This window comes from Zophobas morio, unplaced genomic scaffold (genome assembly GCF_036711695.1).
Source record: "Zophobas morio isolate AGI-343-1 ecotype UQ-CSIRO unplaced genomic scaffold, CSIRO_AGI_Zmor_V1 ptg000044l, whole genome shotgun sequence".
NCBI lineage: Eukaryota > Metazoa > Arthropoda > Insecta > Coleoptera > Tenebrionidae > Zophobas > Zophobas morio.
Genome location: NW_026972149.1, coordinates 8,689,103 through 8,708,500, shown reverse-complemented (window position 1 = coordinate 8,708,500; position 19,398 = coordinate 8,689,103). Strand labels below are relative to the sequence as shown.

Sequence of the window (19,398 nt, the reverse complement as noted above, 5' to 3'; positions counted from 1 at the left end):
TTGAAAAATAAAAGTGCCAAATTTTCTCAGAAGGTACATGTTTTCATGGTAATAATAAAATTGAAAATGAAACTGAATTTTATAGTGTATTATATATACATTATGAAAAATATCTGTATAAAAGTCACCATTGTCCATTATCATTTTATGCTTAAACTGATGTAAGTGGTCTATATAAAATTTCGACGGAACGGGTTTATATTGCAACAGAACTGATATGGACAAAATTTGATATTTATATTTTGTATGGGCGAAAGCATTAAATTAAAATGCGAAAACAGCATTAAAGGTGAATCGTGACTTTCACCGCAAAATTGTGGTGACTTCGGCCCCGTTACTTCTCTAGTACACAACAGTTTTAATTTTGTTATAAATTATTAATAATGTGGAAATGGCAAGTAACGAAATTTAGTGAACATAGTGACTACATATGGGACATAAATTTTATTAATGGTCATACCATTGCATTGAGTGTGCAAAAATATTATCCAGCTTTCTCGTTTTAAACACGTGAACCTATAAATTTACTTGTACTGTGCAAGAAACAATAGAACTGGGTAATTTAAGTTATGGTCTATAAAGGCAGTACTTACACCTACGAATGTACAGTCAGTCAAGTAAGAGTATTGTGCATGGTTAATACCCAGGTTTAATACATACAGATTTTTTTAAACCCTGCTAAGTTATAAACGTACAACTAGTGGCGGTTTAAAAGCCGACCTTTTATGTATTCACATTGTGATTAGTGTAGTAATAAGAGACCATTGATAACCCTAATGGCACGTGGTAAGTGGTACTAGATGTTTACATCTTTATAATGTGAATTTAAAATTTACAACCTATACCTATAACAGGTAGCATAACAGGATCTCCATTATTGTTAGTCAATTTATTTGTGATATAAGAAAGAAAAAAGTTTTGTTGTAACATATAAACATTATTATTCGAATAATACAAAGAAAGACAATGAAGATAGCTAAGTCTAAATAAGAGCTGGCGAAAAGTTGTGCATAAAAAAACTTGAACACAGTTCAAAATTTAAAACGAAAAACGAAATAATGGAAAGAAAAATGAAGTAACACATACAAAACGAGTTAAAGAAGATATATTAGAAATAATATTCTACAAATTTATATAAATTTTTCTTCGTTAATATTGTTTCGAGTGTCTCTACTTTTTTCGTTGATGATGAAAATTTAAGCTTAGAATATGTTTAAAAGAGAAAAATTCTGGAGCTTCCAATCGAAAATGTGGTTGAATTTTTTCTTAGTAGTTACGCAAATGTTACTTCTGCACCAGAGAAAACATTACAAACCTTCCTAAATAATGTTGAAAATTAACTTCTATAAAAGAATAATTAAATGAAATACAATTGACTTTCGTAAATCTTCTCATAACTGTCAATTTTCGAAATATGCTAGGCAAAAAATGTGTATCATGTGTAATAACATTTACAAAACATATGAACCGTTTTGTGTGTTTCACAGTGATTTTGTGAAAGTAGAGTACCTAATGATGATTCTTTATGCTCTTTAGTGTTCTTAGATGCTTCCTAGTCCATGTTGATCCATCCAGAAGTCAAATATTTTTTGGGAAACATTCACGTCCAGTGTTGTTTTTTTTGTATGTTTCAAGTGCACAATTGAAGTGGTTCTACAGATATGACTTTTTAATGTTTTTGCACGGATAGTTTTTCTTTATTTTTAGGTAATGGTACTACATTTTTACACTTTTCTTTTTAACTTTTGAAATACGCCGAAACGAAAGCCAATTTTCTTTGATTCAGAAATAATATTCACGTATTCACTTTCAAGTACTGGTCACAAAATGAGATAGAAATAAATGAAAATACTTTATTTTGTTTATGGCACGTTTGTGCAACACCTGCACTTAACACGAAAAAACTGGAAATTTAAATATAACTTATTGCAATATTTATTCAAATTGAAAACTGAAGTCGAAGTCCAGATTAATTTCACAAATACATATGTTCAAAGCGTGGCACTTGTATGTAATAGTCACCTCTGACTAGGCGGTGGTGTAAATGCTGCTTAACACCAACATCAATTTCTTAAAAACACCAAAAACCATGAAAATCTTCAACGTCTCAAAACCCGTCGCTTCCATACAGTAAATAACATGATAAGTAAGTGTACTAAAATCGTAGTTTAATTTACAAAATAAATAATACACTTTAGCACTACACAATACATATAGATAACAAAAAAATACAATAAAATCAGTTCATACTTGCACAATATTCGCAAACTTGCTTGCACAAATCAAAAAAAACGTTCACGTCCGCACCTCCCTCCTTATTCGAAGGTGGTGTTGAACATGTTCAAGTCCTCGAACGTGGCGGCGCCCCCTTGGTCTAACATCTGGAGCATATCGGACAACTCGTGCGGCTGCGGCTGCTGAGGCGGCCCGGACCCACTCGAGCCCGGCCCTCCCGACTCCGACGCCTGATTGGAGCCCCCTTGCCAGGTGTTCCACTGGTACGACGGCCCCGGCGCCGCCCCTGCCCTCGACCCGCCACTCAACTGAGTGTAAGTGGGGCCCGGCGATCTAGGACTCGGCTGGTTGTACTGATAGCCCTCTGGAGCGGGCTGCGCCTGACGCAACGTCCATGCCGCCGCAGCAGGGGTGGGGCTGGTTGTGCTACCCTTAGTCAGCCGGCCCAAGACTCCGGCGCTGCTGCTACTAGCGGTGGCCTGGGGTGAACCGTAGGCGATCGGCGACGCAGTCGGCTCGTACGAACTGTACACGTTCTGGCCGCTGCTGGGGCGCGCCGTCTGCTGCGGATCTACGGAAAACGAAAGATTCAGTCGCACCAGAACGAACAATGCGTACATTGATGCCAGAAGGTAAAAATGTGGACGATGCAAAGGAATAACAGAGTTGTGACCCAAAGAATAGGAAGGAAACACTTGGGGGCGTCTGTGGTTGTCGGAAACAAATGGGTTTAGGCCCAGAGTGATTACATGGATACATTTTTGTAATGTAGTTTCCCCTAACCGTTTAAATTATCTTATCTGGTCGATATCAATAATAGAAAAGAACAGCTGAAGTCACGTTCTAGATTAAACGCGTGAACCTACAAGTGTTGCTATGTGGCTGCATTGTATACCCTGGTTTCACTATGGGCTTCCCCGATGCATAAATCGTTTTGTTTTGCTGATTGTTGACATTGTATACTCACTTTGAATATGAGCAGATGGCAGCATGTGCGAATATAATCCAGCGTCCCTCCGTTGTAAACTGTAATCCAAACCGGGTTGTTGATACGAGACTTGTTCTGATTCAGCGGTACCTTCTTGCCCACTGTGTAATGACTTCGCTGTGGTATTTGTGCAAACAATGTACTCAACATCGTCTGTATACGGATTCAGGAACGCAAAAGCGCTAGTGCGTAACCACACCATCTCCCCGTTTTTGGCTCGGAATCTATACATTACTGATAACACTTGTCCCTTGAGTTTGAGCACTGGAAATAATTACCTTAGACGGTACCTTCCGGGTATTTTTATAGTTACCTTGCTCGAAACTATCTTTCATGTGGTTTTGGTCATCGCGATGAATGAACTCAAAACAGCTCTTCCCGAGTAGTTCGGGCGGGGAATAACCGAGTAAACCTATGACTCTCTGATCTACGAAACTGAACTTCCCGTCCATGGAATGGCGCGAAATGAATTCCGCCGTGCTGTTTGAGCCCGAGAGGTCGCTGGTGTTGGGAGTTGAGGTGACCTGAAGGCGGCCTATAGCCACAAGACAGCAGTGGGAAGTGTGCATGTCGTCCTCTGCCTGACGTTCCATTTGAACTCCTGAAAACATGTCTAATTTTCACCATTACAATGTTTCTACGGAACTAGTAATTATCTCACCAGTTGGTGGCCAGTTTTTTATATAACCTGTGCAGTGTACCACGGCGTAATTTTGTCCGTCCCTTCCAGGACCTAAGCTATTTCGTTGTTTCAGCCTGTTCAGATGTCCGATCGCCATGTTCTCGGGCGCCAAGTTTCCGACTTTCATTCGACATATAAACCCCCTCCGGGAACCCATACAGAGTCTCATGGAAGCTGTAAGGACCATCGTAAACCAGCGTCGGGTCAAAAATGCGATACTTACACTGATGACCCTCTTTCTTGACTGTCCCGGTCTTCAGGTCTAAAATTCTTCCTGTGTTTTGGGGTTCTTGCGTAGAGAGTTGTTCTCTGACTTTTTCTACATCTTCGGGGTGTATGTTATCGTACAAGCATGACCCGTACCAGTCGCTCTGTGAATAATTTAAAACAGGCGCGACCGAATCGGACACGTAAATGACGCGACCAGTGTCACAACTGACAACAAATAAAAATCCGTCAGCAGCTTCCAAAATCAGGTGTTTTAATTCCTGGTCTGTAAGAAACGAGGGTTTGTAGGTGCCGTCGGTACTTGTATTGCCCGTCCCTATATAAATAAACAGGAATTGTATAGAGATGTCAATTTGCATGATTCATTTAAATTGATTTGTTTACAGTTCATATCGCCAGAAAAACATATGTGATGACAAGGAATCTGATAAGTTTCCTTATCTCTACGTGCTTTAGGACCATTAACGTTAAGAAATGTCAATATGAGCTTACAAAAGTATTATTTATTTGTTTATTTAATAGAGTTACCCTTCGGCGACGATGTTCGATAAGTTAATGTTATCGTCATAATGTATAATTAGTGTAAATGCAAAACAGAAAACGAATTAAAATATGGTTTCCATCGAACGATCGAACGCAAAGAAAAACAATCACCATTGTTTATATATTACACGGTAAAACATGAAGTCATGTTCTGAAATACTTGTTCAGCAATATCTCACAAAGTTACAAAGTAATAGCGCGCCGGCAGTAACTTTAAATAAATTATAAAAATGACGATGTGTAACTTTCAACATAACGTAACAAAGATTTCTATTGACGAAAGAAAAGCAACGCAAATCCAAGTGGAAAATTTACAACAGTTAAAGATGAATTATTTAGAAATCGTTTATTATTCAAGAAGGTGTTCATGTTAAAACGGACGTCGTCTATTGTTTTGTAATTTATATTCTATGAGCGGCTGTATAAAATCGGTACTTTTGGAAATACCTGTAATAATACCGACGCGTTGTTCCACATATAGCAACAAACAATTCCATTAAAAAAATAAAACTGTTAGAATCGCTGCAGTAATTGAATCGTTTCTAAGTTTGAAATAATTTATTGAATGAGTAATTCCAACAACAACAAATATTTTAGCGACCATTCTTGGAATCCTTTATCGGATATGCAAAACGCCAACTGCATAAAAATTAGTTTCGAACGCACATTGCCTCCTTGGTATGACCAATTTCCATAGCCACACCATTCTTCTGCCGTTGCCTCGGTTCTTTGGAAAGTTATCATTATCAAATCATTCACCACGCGAAGTTATTAATATCGAAATTATATTTTGATACGTACAATCACTCTAATTACTTAATAGCTATTCGAACAACCATCATTATAACGTTTCGTGTTGAGAAATTCGGCCGGATAGAGAGGTACGGCATGTTTCATTATATATTCCGACGTACCCTGACTATCTTCCCCATTTTTCAAGAACAAAGAGATGACCCGCATGGGGACATCGCTTGTCGATCACGTCTGGAAGTTTTTTGCGCCACACCAACATTAGTACCAGAGTCAAATACATATGTCGTGGTCTCAAATCCATGTCGCAATCACTCTAAGAAAGAAAATCGGATTTAAATACTGCGGCATGTATCCGGGACCCGACGTATTATTAGTAAAAAATGATAGGAGCAGGCACACTCGATGGACCTTTCCTACACGATTGTTGAATTCGAGTGTTTGTAGATACAATTGGGTTATAAAGGTTAGAAAAAGCCCATCAGTATGTGTTCTGATAACATGCAAACTTAAGGTCTGCTTATTACCGTTCAAATGGCCAGAGTTTTTAATGGGATCTCCGCAGATCAAAGAACACGTCGTTGTCGTCTTCTCTTTAGACAATTCCACCTCTGCAAGGGGACACAGAAATGATAAAACATTAGATGCAATCAATGGATGAAAGGTTACTTACACAGATGTTTATTGCATCTGTTCAAAAGAGAGAGAGTCATGTTTTTGTAGTTCCGAGAACACGGCAGTGATGTTTTCGCCTTAGTTATTTTTACGATTAAATAATAAGGGCATTAATCCTGGTTAGCGAGAGTGAGCATTCTGTGGCCCATAACTAACGTGATAGCATCAGTTCGTGTAAGCAGCTACGCCACTACACGGAGTTCTACCGTTACGAAGAACGCGGTTTCGAATGGTCCTCGCGACTACCGCGCAGGAAAATTTATGCAGATTCCTCATCAAAACACCCGCTATCGCCTAATACTCACCTCTGAGGGCCTTCATGTGGGCCACAGCCATCCGGAGTATCGTCAGTTTGTCCGGCTTCCTCGCGAGAGCGCTGCAGGTGGGCACCATGTCCGACAGCTCCGTGATGTAGGCCGTCATCTTGTTCCGCCTCCGACGCTCAATTTCGCAGTGATTCTCCCTACAGTAAGTTGCAAGAAAAGTCACAGGTCATTATATTTTTTTAACAAGCGGTATAACTTATTCTCTAGTAGGTACCATTTCGGAGCGCCACAACCACTAGATGTTCAATTTTTCAGGACTTCCATGTCCTGCAGTTTATAGGTCCAAAAGCGGCGGCGCTTCGGTTCGTCAAGTGAGATTACCGGTATTTCCGTTGAACGTTTTACGACTTCGCCGCCGAGTAAATTATCCGGACACCATAAAACTAAGTTGCCGGAATCGATATCACTGATGTGATGCCACAAACGGGCCCTCGCAAGAACACTCCTCCACGACAACGCGATCATCCTTGATTTCTACGACACACGATTTGGACTACTTTACAGAACAGACGGAACAACGGAATTTCTAGATTTCGTACAATAACGACGTTGTGATTTTTACAGCAACATTTAATACCCGTCACTATATCCAAATCTATCGCGGTTAATTCATTTTTAACTAAACAAACGTTACTTCTCACAGTTTTTAAATCTCTAGACGACATGACATTCCATTTGAAACAATTAGACGCTCATGAAAGTCAGCAAATCATTTCTGAAAAAAAAATTCAATAAGGTGTTACATGTATACAGTTAGACGTTGTTGCGCGAATATTCCAGTGATTTTTACATCACGTTACATAATAAGATGTAACTTTAGGGTCCATTCCACTTGATAGATACACAGCTACATTTATACCCCGTTTACCGAACACATGGAGTTGGAAAAGCACGTGATTTTTAAAACGCTTCCTTGTCTCTTCGTGTTGTCGTGCTCCAAATTCCTCTCATTTTCATGTGTTTTTTTAATAAACAGGTAAAAATATTTTCAAACATCCCGCCGAATTTTTTTTATACGTTCAATTTGGTGTAAGTTTGAACACCCACTTTTTCGTCACTGTTTTTGAATCTATAGGCGACACCATATGTCATCAAGAATTATATGCTTCACGAAAGTCGGTGTCATTTCTGGAAAAAAAATCAATTGAGGTGGTACTTGTATCCAAAATCGGCAGCTCCAGTAGTGTCCTGTATACATTTTGAGGAAAAAAATAAAGCACCGAGTTGAGAACCCGAAAATGTAGGAGCGCGAAAATTTGCAAAGCCCAGGATCCAACTTAATTTTTTTCTCGAAAGATCGGGCGGTGGGCCGCTGAGGTTTTAGGTCCTTGGCGAAACATATTTTCTTTTTGGGTTTGGTTATTTTACTTTCAGAGCGTGGTTTGCGGCGTTGGTTGCAAGAAGTGTAGATTTGTCTATCTTGTGGGCTGTCCCTGATGATAAGTGAGCGTGGAACGCTAATGCCTTTGTTTGTAATTACGCAAATAATCCATGTATGAAAATAACTAGCTGGCAATTATTTTGTGTTGGTATCTTAACGGTGTTTTAACGCCCTACCTAGCAGTGGTGATTAATAGTAACGAAGTTGGTTGAAGAACGAAGAGTACCTGTGCCCGGCAAGGTCTGTTCAAAAAGTAACAGTATTGCGGTAAATAATCAATAATTGAGGAGAGACTAAATAACAATGATTACCCCTGCAGACGTGGAGTCGCGGACGATCGGCGGTAGAACCACAGAGCCGCAGACCGGCTAATGGTCGTAATGGAGATTATAAAGGCACACATAATCGCAGACTCCGGCCATCCACTCGGTCCCATTATGTTCCATCGCCACCGACTTAAATGAAATTCGGGATTCGGTGCCGTCATGCGAAAAGTGGCTATGTTTGCCAAGATTCATGCGGCAATAGGACTGACAGAGCAAATAACATAATAACGCGCCTGGTTTGACGCGAGCTTTTCTGATGGACGCAATTAGCATTTATGCTAAATATTCTGCAAAGTTCTCACGATTACTTAACCATCAGGGACTAGTAGGCAGTGTTAATGCAAAACCGCTTTGAAAATATTGCATGCTGATGATTGGCACTTTCTAAAAACGTTCAACTTCAATTTTCTGAGCCAATTACAACCAAACTCCGAGAGATTATAGACGAGTGTCTTAAGTAACGAGCTCATTTTTCTACCAAATTCGCTCAATTTGTATCGTCGTCTTTTTTCCTTCCGTGCTGATAGGGCTGGAATTCAGAAGTTTGGCCATGACATATTCTACTTTCAACTCACTCTTTCACACAACCGTAAATACGAACTTAGTGCACTATCATCATTGCGATATTGCCTGACCACATAAAAATAAACACAGCTATTTCGAAAAACACAATAGATTTGCAATTCTATTACAAGATTTATTTCAGGCGGACTGCCTGCACCCATCTCATACAATTAAACGATTAATACCTACAATTAATCACAGACTATGTAATACCCATTTCCATTACATTACTAACTGATAATACCTTCCCGACAAGTTTTTTATACGCAACACAAAACCAATTAGTCTGATATCGATACACTTTTTCCGGTTTTCAACATGATCATTTCTTACACGAATAGATGTCAATACTCGCTCGGGGGCACATTTCGGCATTTCCTCTCCAAACAATACCTGTGGCAGTGGCGGCTCGTCAGGGGAGGCAGGGGAGGCAGTGCCTCCCCTGGAAAAATTGACCATTAGTTTTTGTTTTAATATCTGTTAACTTCAAATATATTTTACAGATATAGCAAATAACTTTTATGGAACACTGTGATTTATTAAAACGCGTCTTGGTAACATACTTTGAAGTACGCGCTTTCGACAGGAATAAGCACTGATCATCGTCGTGTAGGCCAGCTTCAGACGGAGGCATGCCTCAGATAGGCGGATATCTTCAGTATGATTAGTCAGTGGTGCTAATATGTTTTTGAGAAAGACAATAGTCATCAGTGCTTTATCAAAGCGCCAGCGGAGGCACCAACGCCTACCGTCCTTAAGCCAATCAGATCGAATTTTTTAATCTCACGGTGAAACTGCACAATGCTGAACAGGGATGCTGAATGCATTTAGTTAGTTGTGCATTAATTTGACGCGAGGAAAGGTATTGACTGCATGTGCATTGCCAAGGTTATGTATTAAAACTTTTAAGTTAACTTGAAATTGAAAACAGTAGGACAATGAAAATGTGAGTTTTACAATGCTGATAGCAACATAAGAATCTATAATCTCCAAAGTTTCTTATAAAGTTTAAATATTTAAGCACGCTTTTCTTACGACGAACAATTGGATGTCAAAGATTTAGAACCTCTCATCCAGATTTGAGCTGAAATTTATTAATTAATTGATTAATATATTTAAATCAGCCCTAGATCATATGAATTAATATTTAATGTTAATAAAGCAAATTCTGTAGTCTTTACACCTTCTCGTTGGTTTGTGTCAAGCAATTAAATGTTTTTTATTCGGGAAGTGTACCCATATAGAGATATGTTACTGACTCAGAGTTATTTGCATTGTTTTCATAAAAACGAATAAACAATCTGTTTTTTAACAAAAGTAATTGCCAACATGTTAATTAATACCTGCTGATTTTGAAACGGAAATGTTGCCTCACCTAACAAAAAGACCACGAGCCGCTACTGACCTGTGGTACCATATCGCATCATCTCCGATCGATCAACTTTTTCTCCCCCTTTTAGACAATACCCTAGACTTATACCAATCTATGAATCAACCTCTCCAAGTACAGTTTAAGCGCTCCAAAAAAGTGAAACTAATCCCGTCACTTTTTAGCCATGCCGGATAATACGGTATGGCCGCGTCAAAAAATGCCCCGTTTCGTGCATGTCGGATCGCGGAGTATTGCTACGCAACAAACTATATCAATGATGATGATGACTTTCAGTTCCACCTTTACTCCGGGCACCGAGCGAAAGCTCCGACGTACTAATCAATTTCGGCACATACTGCTCACAATACAAGTCAAATCCCTTCACAAAAAAAACTCAGTTCTAACTTTGGCAGCACGCGTTTTCTACTACGCCCGTGAATATTCACCCCACCGGACCACCCTTGTCCTAGACTTCCGACAACCTCCTGAGGTCCATTGTGATTCAATTACACCTCTGCCGTCCAAAAAAGGTCGCCATCAATCAATTCTAAGCTCCTTAAAACGTCGACGGTACAGAAAACCCGTCATTTACTTCCATTTCTATCCACAATTTCTCTATATGGAAGAAGACCCGAAAACTCTCCCAGAATTTCGTCACCATTTCTGGCGTCGTCGGCATATCGCGAACAAGATCGTACTTGCTCCAAGAAAAAAATTGCTATTGCGGCGAATGCTGAAAGTTCGGCAACGTGGCCGTAATTGAATAGAAGCGGGTATTGGGACACTAGGAAATGTAAGAGAGCGATCGCATCTGCGGCGAGAGCGGAGCGCTGGTGTTCCACTGGGTGAGCGGGCGGGGGCGGAGGCTCGGCAGCGTGGGAACCTCTGGTCGACGGTCTGTGTTCTGTGGTCGATGGTCGCCTCCCCCGCGGCGGGTCACGACTGCTCGGGAACACGATGCTCCCTTTTAATGCACGGCCCTGGCCGACCTCCGATGGATGCACGCCGTTCAGCGCTCTCCAAATGCCAACGCTCGGTGAACGTCACCGTGGCACACCGAGTTACTCTCTTGGCCGAGCGTCGAAGTCTCTTGCGCCTGCTAAGGGAAGGACGCGGAGCCCCGGATCCCGGCAGCGGCGGACCCGCGGTGCCCGGAGGAAGTGCATGCTGTTAAAGACCCAGTCACGTATGAGGAAATGCGGAGACAAGACAAAGTAGAGGCAGTTGAGGTTTTACGACAATGGGTAGTTGGAAACACCTGAGGTTCTTGAGCGCCGGATTTAAAAATAACATAATCGTATTGTGTGATCTCAATTTGCGGTATGGTTTGACGTAGCAAGTGGGAAACGTTCTCATTGCTAAGCACAGTGTAGATGGAAGGTAAAGATGTGCTCGGGAATGTACGCAACATGATTTACTGGTCTATGTTTAGATTCATTATTGTTACGTAAGTTTCGCGTCAACAAGAGTTCTACGTAGAGATACGCAGCGAAGAGAGCTGCGTTCAGTCGACATTATTTGTTCTATCTACTTTCAAACCAAAACATATTTTTTCTGAGCACGTTTAAGTTTTTGTTTTTCGAATGAGGCCCCTAAAATATGTTCGTTGTGCCTAAATCGTCTAAGACTGCGAAAATAATGCTCAGAAAGTCAATTCTAGTAGTTGTTTGGACACTAACATCCGAGGAGACGGCAATTTTCAGATTTTTCAATCAAATAACTCATTGTAACCAACTAGGAACAGTTCTTTTCTTGTTTTCACAAGTTATAGAAGACTTGAACACCAAACAGTAAGCCGAATTTGTTTATTATAACGTGTGATCCTTTAAATTTCTAATCAAGGTAGGCTGGTAGTTCAGAAACGTATGTGCATATACCACACATCTGTCAATGTTAAGTAAACACAGACAGTAATACCTAACCTAAAAAAATAAGAACGCGTTGAAAATTGGTGTTATCAAGACTTTTTATTCCATCGCCAGTGGAGGCTTTATTTGGCGCCCTCCACGTAGTATTTCGGTACCGATGTAAAATTTTGGAGACGGGACGTTTGATTTACGTTTTGAAATAAGCAACAAAACGTTGTTTAGTTGCTGATTTCGTCATTCGACTTTGGCCTTTTACAAAGTTTTAGTGTCCGTGGAAACAACGATGTGTGCGTAAAGTGATGCAATCTCAGCAATTCCAGTTGGTAATTCTTCAAAGCGGCTATTAATCGTTCTTAGTGCATAACGAGTGGGATTTTTCATCGATTAGTAATATTTATTTTATCGAGTCCATCTGAAATATTTCGTTTCGAAGTGAAGGTAATTTGGGCAGGGCTCGAGGCGCGCATTCGTTCTTGGTGGTCATCGTATTTCTTCCGATCGATTCAATAGAAATGAAGATATTGAGGAGGTAATTTTTTGACGATCCCACATGCCCCCGAGCAGTTAGGTATAATAAATGTGTTATTTTTTGGTTGAACGATCATTGTTTCGGGCGAGCACCGTTCGATCGAATTCCTAGCGCTAGAAGACGAAAGAATCTTCACGAAGTTGATAGTTACCTAGCAAAGCGCTCCTTATCTTGGATGCTGTCGTCCTCCATCCTCGTGTACTTGCTGCCACTCGGGTCGTCTTCATCTGACCTGGAACGGATAAGGAGGTGCAGTTTAAACGTTCGCTTAATGGTAAATTTTTGATTAGGGTGGGCATCGACGAGCGCCGGAACGGTCGTGCGTCGTGACTGGAGAGACTCGTGTGAGCTCCCGTTGGCCAGAGGCAATCGTTTAATGCCCACCTAACGCAACCTCGCCCGATCTTTTGTCTGCTAATTAATTATCAACAAGCAGAACATGAGTTTGCATTTACGTCCACCAAAATTGATACGTACACCTTCCGACAGGGGAAATCGCAGAGCGCGTGGCGGCTGCGGGGTCTTCCGGCTGTGCGAACGCGCTTTCGTTTGTCAGCGGCTCCAGATAACAAACAATTAATGAGTCCGTCATAATTAGCGGCATCTACAATTTTCGACAGGGTAATTAATAATTACGATCCACTAACAAACTACCGCGGATCATTAATCATCTGGCGTTTACTTTTTCGAAGAGTCGCTAGTCGGAATTAATGGGGACTAGGGGTAATGAACATATTCGGTGGTGCGTGGTGAGAGTCGGCTGAAATAGGGCTTCGTTCGTTAAGTATTGGCGCCAATTCGTACTTTCTACTGAACTATGTAGGTTAGAAAATCCACGGTCTTTGTTGAAGCGTTATCGATGACCATTGCTTAGCGTAACAATTAAACATCCAACAATACCGCACGACATGAAATTCATAGTTCGACGTGTGGCGAACGCATTAAGACCCTCGCTTTTTATTAATAACGTGAAAAGATACAATAAGTAAATGTCATTTGCTACGTATCAACGATTCGCGTGTCTTTAAATATCAAACGCCATTATTGTTGAAGGTATCTCATATTCATAGTTTTATTTCAACCATTGCTTTTTATGTTGCAATAAACGGAATGACCTTAACGAACACTAAACTAACATAAAAAAACTTTCTATCGGACTTTTTACAGGCAATTTGCTCGCTATATTTCCATAACTTGCAAAACTCGGTTTACGTCATAATTTTGAGCGGAATCGCTCGATACCGGGTAATTACCTAAACAGATCGTTTTCGTACGATCAATTTTTCGAGCGCCGTTTCACCGACGAGAAGAAAAACAAAAAGAAAAGTCGTAATCGTCGGTGTTGTGGTCGCTCGAAGACCACCCTTTGTTCGGCCGTAATTCGCAACTCGAAGATCCATCCAGCGCGCAAAGAGAGAACCAATTTTATAAAGCCCTGCAGCGAACTCCGGATATTTACAAGTCGAGAAAACAGAAAATGTCAGTTACATCATCGCAATATTTTAATTATATACTTCTAATATGTTTATAAATATTATAATTACGAATTACAACACTCCGGCATTGTTCGATCGAAAACAACGAGATTGATAAACAGATTAAGCTCTTCGCAAAAAATGTTTGTGTTTATGGCTGTCCTATTTAAATCCGAATGACGCTATTTGATTGAAACCGTACGTGGGGGTAGTTTTATTTGCGAACTAGCGGCGGTGTAATTGTTCACAATTTGTTGAAATAGGTATATAAAACGAATGATGGTTGGCAATTGGTCCATATTGTCTCGATTATCGCGGTAAGTTCGCACGTCCCGATCGGCGATATCGTTCCGAACCGTTGCTATAAATGATAAAGCGAGTAACGCGAAGGGGTTGGAGAGTTCGGAATGATGGCGGTATTTACAGGGCCGGGAGGGCGGCACACTATCGTCCGATTTACGGTTTACTAATGAGACCTTTATCGGGCCATCGTAGCACGTAACGCAGATTTAGAACTGCAACACTGTAACTCCACGGTAAATACCAGATACCATACGCCCTTTCTGTTGCAAAATTTTAGGTAAATAATGCACTGTTTGCGGCGGTTCTTCTCCGATCGACCCCTCCGCAACTTAGTCTTCATTAGCCCTCGTATTCCCTATTCTCGCTGCGAATCCTTCGAACATACCGCCATTTTTACTCATTAAAAGGTTTTCAACCGATAAAGCTCAGACGTGGACTGATAAACCCGCCGCCGCCGCCGAACTCCACGATACCGCCTCCGAACATTATTCAGACACTTCTTTTCGCCTTTTTTAATTGTCGCATTCAATTTATACGCGACGCATCCAGATAAACGCCTAACTGTACAGACCTTAATGGCTCCTCAAATCTCCGCCATATTTCAAACAACATCCGTTATGACTAACCGTAACACACAAAAATTACACAGAAAAACTTACGCAATTATCATTTACTTGATTAGCCTTACTTACAACGACGCTGCCTCTAAAGCACCACGTTATTATCATACATCGCTATACTTTCAATTTCCTGCTTTTTGCCAACTGCTCATTACGACTCTTATTCTACCTTTTAGGACGGATCTGATAACAGTTCATTGCACATCTCTTCATTCGAACGAACTTTTACAATCTACTGTACACTTTACCCACAAAAAATACCAAACTAACAATTCGATTGAGCTCAACATTCCAAACAACGATGTCTACGAAGACAAATCTCAATAATTTCTAAATTTCTATAACTTAAAAAAAAAAAAACAACAACGCTGCTGTTGGAAAAATTTAGGAACGTATTTCTCATTGTATCCAGAATAATAATAATTAATGTAATTGCAGATTTCTACTTTATTTGGATGCTTTTTCGACAAAATCAAATTTCATTTTCTTTTAACACAAAACCAGGATCTGTACGTGCTTAATTATAGAGTTATTTCGATGTATATGCATAAACAGCCGAAACTATGAATGTACTGATATTTTTTTCTATTGGTCATCTGCCCGATATATATTTAATAATGTTGGCACCTTTTAACGCATTTTTAGAATTCAAGATCTCGATTATTTCTCAAAATTTCATTATGCGGTTTTCACCATTGTCTACAGCTTATAAAGCTCAATGTTTCCCGGGTAACGTATGGAGTTACGAAATTTCCATAAATAATAGACATTTTGATTTCTAAAGATAGGTGATGAAAAATTTCCCCAAAATGTGAAAAGGATGACGACAAACCGTTAAAAAACTGCTCTTGTGTTATATAGCGAAAGGTGTGGACTGGTTATATTTAAAATTTCATAACAATAGGTCTGTTAATAACGGAGATATTACGCTCTGAAAATATATTGAAAATCCCATGAGCCAAAGGTAGGGACTTCTCTTAATGGCATGACGTAGCCACATTAAAGAATGGGAGTGGTCTAAAATAAGGTACATTAGTTCGTAAATCTCAAATTCGTGACTTTCTTTCGGTATGTACTAAGATTTCAGTTCGATTGAAGTTAAAAGCAAATCAAAATTTAAAGTGTCTGTATAGTTTTCATATTAAAAAAATCGTGTGACGTAAAAATCAATCGTTTTCATGATATAAAAATATTTTTACGCGATTTTTACAACAAATCAGCTACTGGCGGCATCTCCCGATGGATTCCTGAATTGACAAAAAACATTTATTATTTTGTCACGATTTCGCATTTCACGGTTTTGCAGTAAAAATAAACCTTAAAAATTACAAAGAAAAGCTCGGAAACGCCACATAAAACCCAAAAACTATTAAATTTGAACCTTATCTGGTCACTGATTATATTAAAACTAAAAAACATGATAATAATGACTATATTTTACTCGGAAAGTCTATGAACATAAAAACGAGCTGGTCCTTTTTTTTTCTAAAATCAAAATAGTTGCGGTTAATAAGAGCAATCAGCCGAACAGTTGCATCCTAATATCAATTTTCCACTACAAAAAATGCATCTGGTTTTTATATTAAGATTAGAAAGTGTTCAGTGTGAGATTTATTATTAAATATGATCGGTTTTGGCGAAAATGGGTGTGAGGTATTCTGCGACCAACGGATGCATTTCGCGTTCAAAAAGAGTTGTAACTTCTAAAAGCGGTTAATTAATTATTAATATTTTACGACCCCCCACAGTTGTTTTTTGTGGCGAAGACCATTGTCCTGGTAAACGAAACGAAGCCTTCGATAAGGCGCACGATTAAATAAAATGTTTTGAAACGGAGGTGGCAGAAAAGCTGATAAAGCATTCCGTTCGTGCTAGTTACACACATGTTTAATAAACAACACCTTTATTAGGTTAATTATACATAATGTATTTGGAAATGCAGTATGACAAAGTTAAAGTGCCGACGTCGCAGAAGCAATAAATGCGACAGATTGGATGAGCTTTTTATGCTCAGTGACTAAAGCAGTAATTACGTTCTTTCACTGCAAGGTACGGTTCTGCAAGTAAAGCTTAGGAACATAAAACTAATCCACAGATTTACGTCATTTAAGAATTTTTATTGGTGAGTTTAGAAAAGCTCGTAAATTTTGCGCGGTGTTTGTGTTGAACTGAAGCGAAAAACGGGGTACCAGGGAGGAGACGACTTCCCGTAAAAGTGGTATTTTATTGGGGCAAGCGACCATTTGCAACACTAACAAGCCCCCGGAGAAGACTAAACAAATGCGAGCCAAAGAACAATAATCTGCTCGAGTTGGCTATAATGGTGGCTTTACAGCAAACATTTTTTAAGTGAAATCGGAGCTGGCTAAGCGAGCATTCTTGTTCGTGAAGAAAGAAGAGCGGGACGCGGACGAAAATTATAATTGCAAAGAGGGAGTTCGGAAAAACTTGTGAAACCCCCTCAACTATCCATTACCTGCTTGACACAACAATGGTATCGGAATTTCGTATTTTGCGTACCTGGGAAAGTCGGGCGGAACAAGTTTCAGGTACGGAGCAATATGTCCCATAAAGTTTGTCAAGAAGACCCATCGCATTGTTTGTTTGTCGTTGGGACGACTTGAACTTCAATGTCACGGCTCTAGGGTCCAAACTTACGTTAACAGAACATGTAGACGATTTTACTACTCCAGGAAATGAGATAGAGACAACATGTAAATAAAGTAATAAAAGACCAAACGCATCACGCATAAATATTTTTATCGCTTTAAAAAAATCTTGCTCAGGTAAAACGGACGCCTCTGAAATTTTGATTTAACCCTTCATTAAAGCAGCCACCGAATGGGTTATTGCAGCCGGCCATAGAATCATATCGACTACAAATTAAGAAAGTTCAAACGGCCGATCGCCTTCTATATATCTAAAGTATTTCCAAATGTCTATCTAATCCCTTATCATTCCTGACCCGATTCCAAAGTTTAATATAGAATTTATGAACGGTCAGCAGATAAACTGTTGAGGGATATATTGGCCATAAAAAATGTTTTGGCTGGTGGAAATGACGAATCCACACGCTGTAACTCTAGCCCACCCTAATACGTCCTGAAATTTAATCGTTCTGGGCACGTGCAACTTTTAAAACAAAGAGTCGTTCAGATTAAACCGACTTATTCAAATATTTGTTCAAAACAACTTCACTCGAACAATAAAAAAGTGCTAAAGTAATTTTACTTGATTGACAACGGCAAATTAAGTGACGAGATAATAACTACGTTCGTTTGCAAAACACTAAATCTATTTTCCACCCGTCAAATGTCTTTTTAATGAATATTCTTGACGCAAATGTCGATAAGGAGGATGCATTTATACTCCATCCGAGTGTGATTCGAGTTTTATTTTGTCTGAAAGAATAGCAGCTGCTATCACCAACCCAACCGACCCTCCAGGAATTCGTACAGGATGATAACACTCCATCAATTCTTGTGGGGGTTCTATTTTAAAATCGGAACCTCTTCAAACAGACCTTCCGATCCCCTTTGTCGTCCCTAATTTAGCGATCGCAATTTACGGTTCCCCTCTTCCTGCATCACACGGACTTGTTTATAGGTAACCGTCCACGTGACTCTATCTCGAAGACAAATTGACCATCGTCCGAGGAGTTCGTTCGAACGATGACAACAAAATCAACCCGATTAAACCCCGAAAGCGCGCAAACCCCTGACACGTGTCCCCGAGTTACCTTCTGCGCTTGGAGTAGTGGGCCACCGGCGGCGGCTCCTGCCCCATGGGCACCGGGGCCACCTGGGGGTGGTGGGCCGGGGGATGCGGCTGGAGGTAGGTGGGGGGCGGCGCATAGTGCGGGGGGCCGCCCCCGGCGTACGCGTACATATCCACTGTGGCGGCACTGGGCCCCTCGGGGCGAAGGTCTGGCTGTCTTCAGCGGCGGCACGATGGGCACATGTCGCGCAGACACCAGGAGGAACACACAACGACGCACTCTGAATTCCGCCGCGGACTGGCGATGGCGGCCAACATTGCTACGACGGTCGGAGAGTGGAGATGAGCATGGTGGGGCACAGGCCGAGATTTTAACTACATGCAGGTACGCCGCCCGCTGCAAGGCAAGGGCCCGCAACCGCCGCGAATCATCGGGCGCTCAGTGCTCAACAGCCCTCGGAAGTTTTGCGGTCGCCGTCGCGAAAACACGCGATGCACCGTCGCCGCCGACCGCAACTCGCAGGGACGTGCGGATCAGGACTACCCCCAAGTTCGTGCGCGATAATGTGTGACCGACGAGGGAAATGTACGCAGATGATGTGAGTACTCTACCGGAAAACTATTACAGCTTTTGGACCTTTGCGACAACCCTTTTACCAAAATTTATACTTCGACCAAAGTTTTTCGAAAAAACAAACAAAATTCAAAACTTATTTCTACGCTCCGAACACATAATTTGCATATTGCAATTGATGGAATACGAAGTTCCGTAATGTCAAAAGGGTTAAATGTCAAAATAATTCAACTAATAACTTG

At 40.5% G+C, this 19,398-nt stretch overlaps 1 protein-coding gene across 2 annotated transcripts; it reads right to left on the bottom strand.

Moving 5' to 3' along the window:
• Positions 1 to 2,147: 2,147 nt before the first annotated feature.
• Positions 2,148 to 18,866, bottom strand: Tgo (tango). 2 transcript variants are annotated; one of them, XM_064073010.1, is made up of 8 exons: positions 18,605 to 18,866; positions 12,620 to 12,699; positions 6,407 to 6,568; positions 4,129 to 4,449; positions 3,885 to 4,079; positions 3,537 to 3,836; positions 3,203 to 3,487; positions 2,148 to 2,806 (listed from the first exon to the last, which is right to left on the bottom strand). In XM_064073010.1, the coding sequence occupies exons 1-8, from the start codon at positions 18,751 to 18,753 to the stop codon at positions 2,316 to 2,318; spliced, it is 1,983 nt and encodes a 660-aa protein (XP_063929080.1). In that variant the 5' UTR covers positions 18,754 to 18,866; the 3' UTR covers positions 2,148 to 2,315. The 2 variants fall into 2 exon arrangements, with proteins under 2 accessions (XP_063929080.1, XP_063929081.1); XM_064073011.1 differs by having other exon boundaries at positions 3,537 to 3,824.
• Positions 18,867 to 19,398: the final 532 nt, after the last annotated feature.

Excerpts from the sequence above, each read along its gene's own strand:
- Tgo (XM_064073010.1), bottom strand. The coding sequence starts at position 18,753 with ATGTACGCGTACGCCGGGGGCGGCCCCCCGCACTATGCGCCGCCCCCC. Across the intron at positions 12,700-18,604 it reads CACTACTCCAAGCGCAGAAG|GTCAGATGAAGACGACCCGA; the intron begins GTAACTCGGGGA and ends TATCCGTTCCAG. Across the intron at positions 4,080-4,128 it reads CAAGAAAGAGGGTCATCAGT|CTTCCATGAGACTCTGTATG; the intron begins GTAAGTATCGCA and ends TGGTCCTTACAG.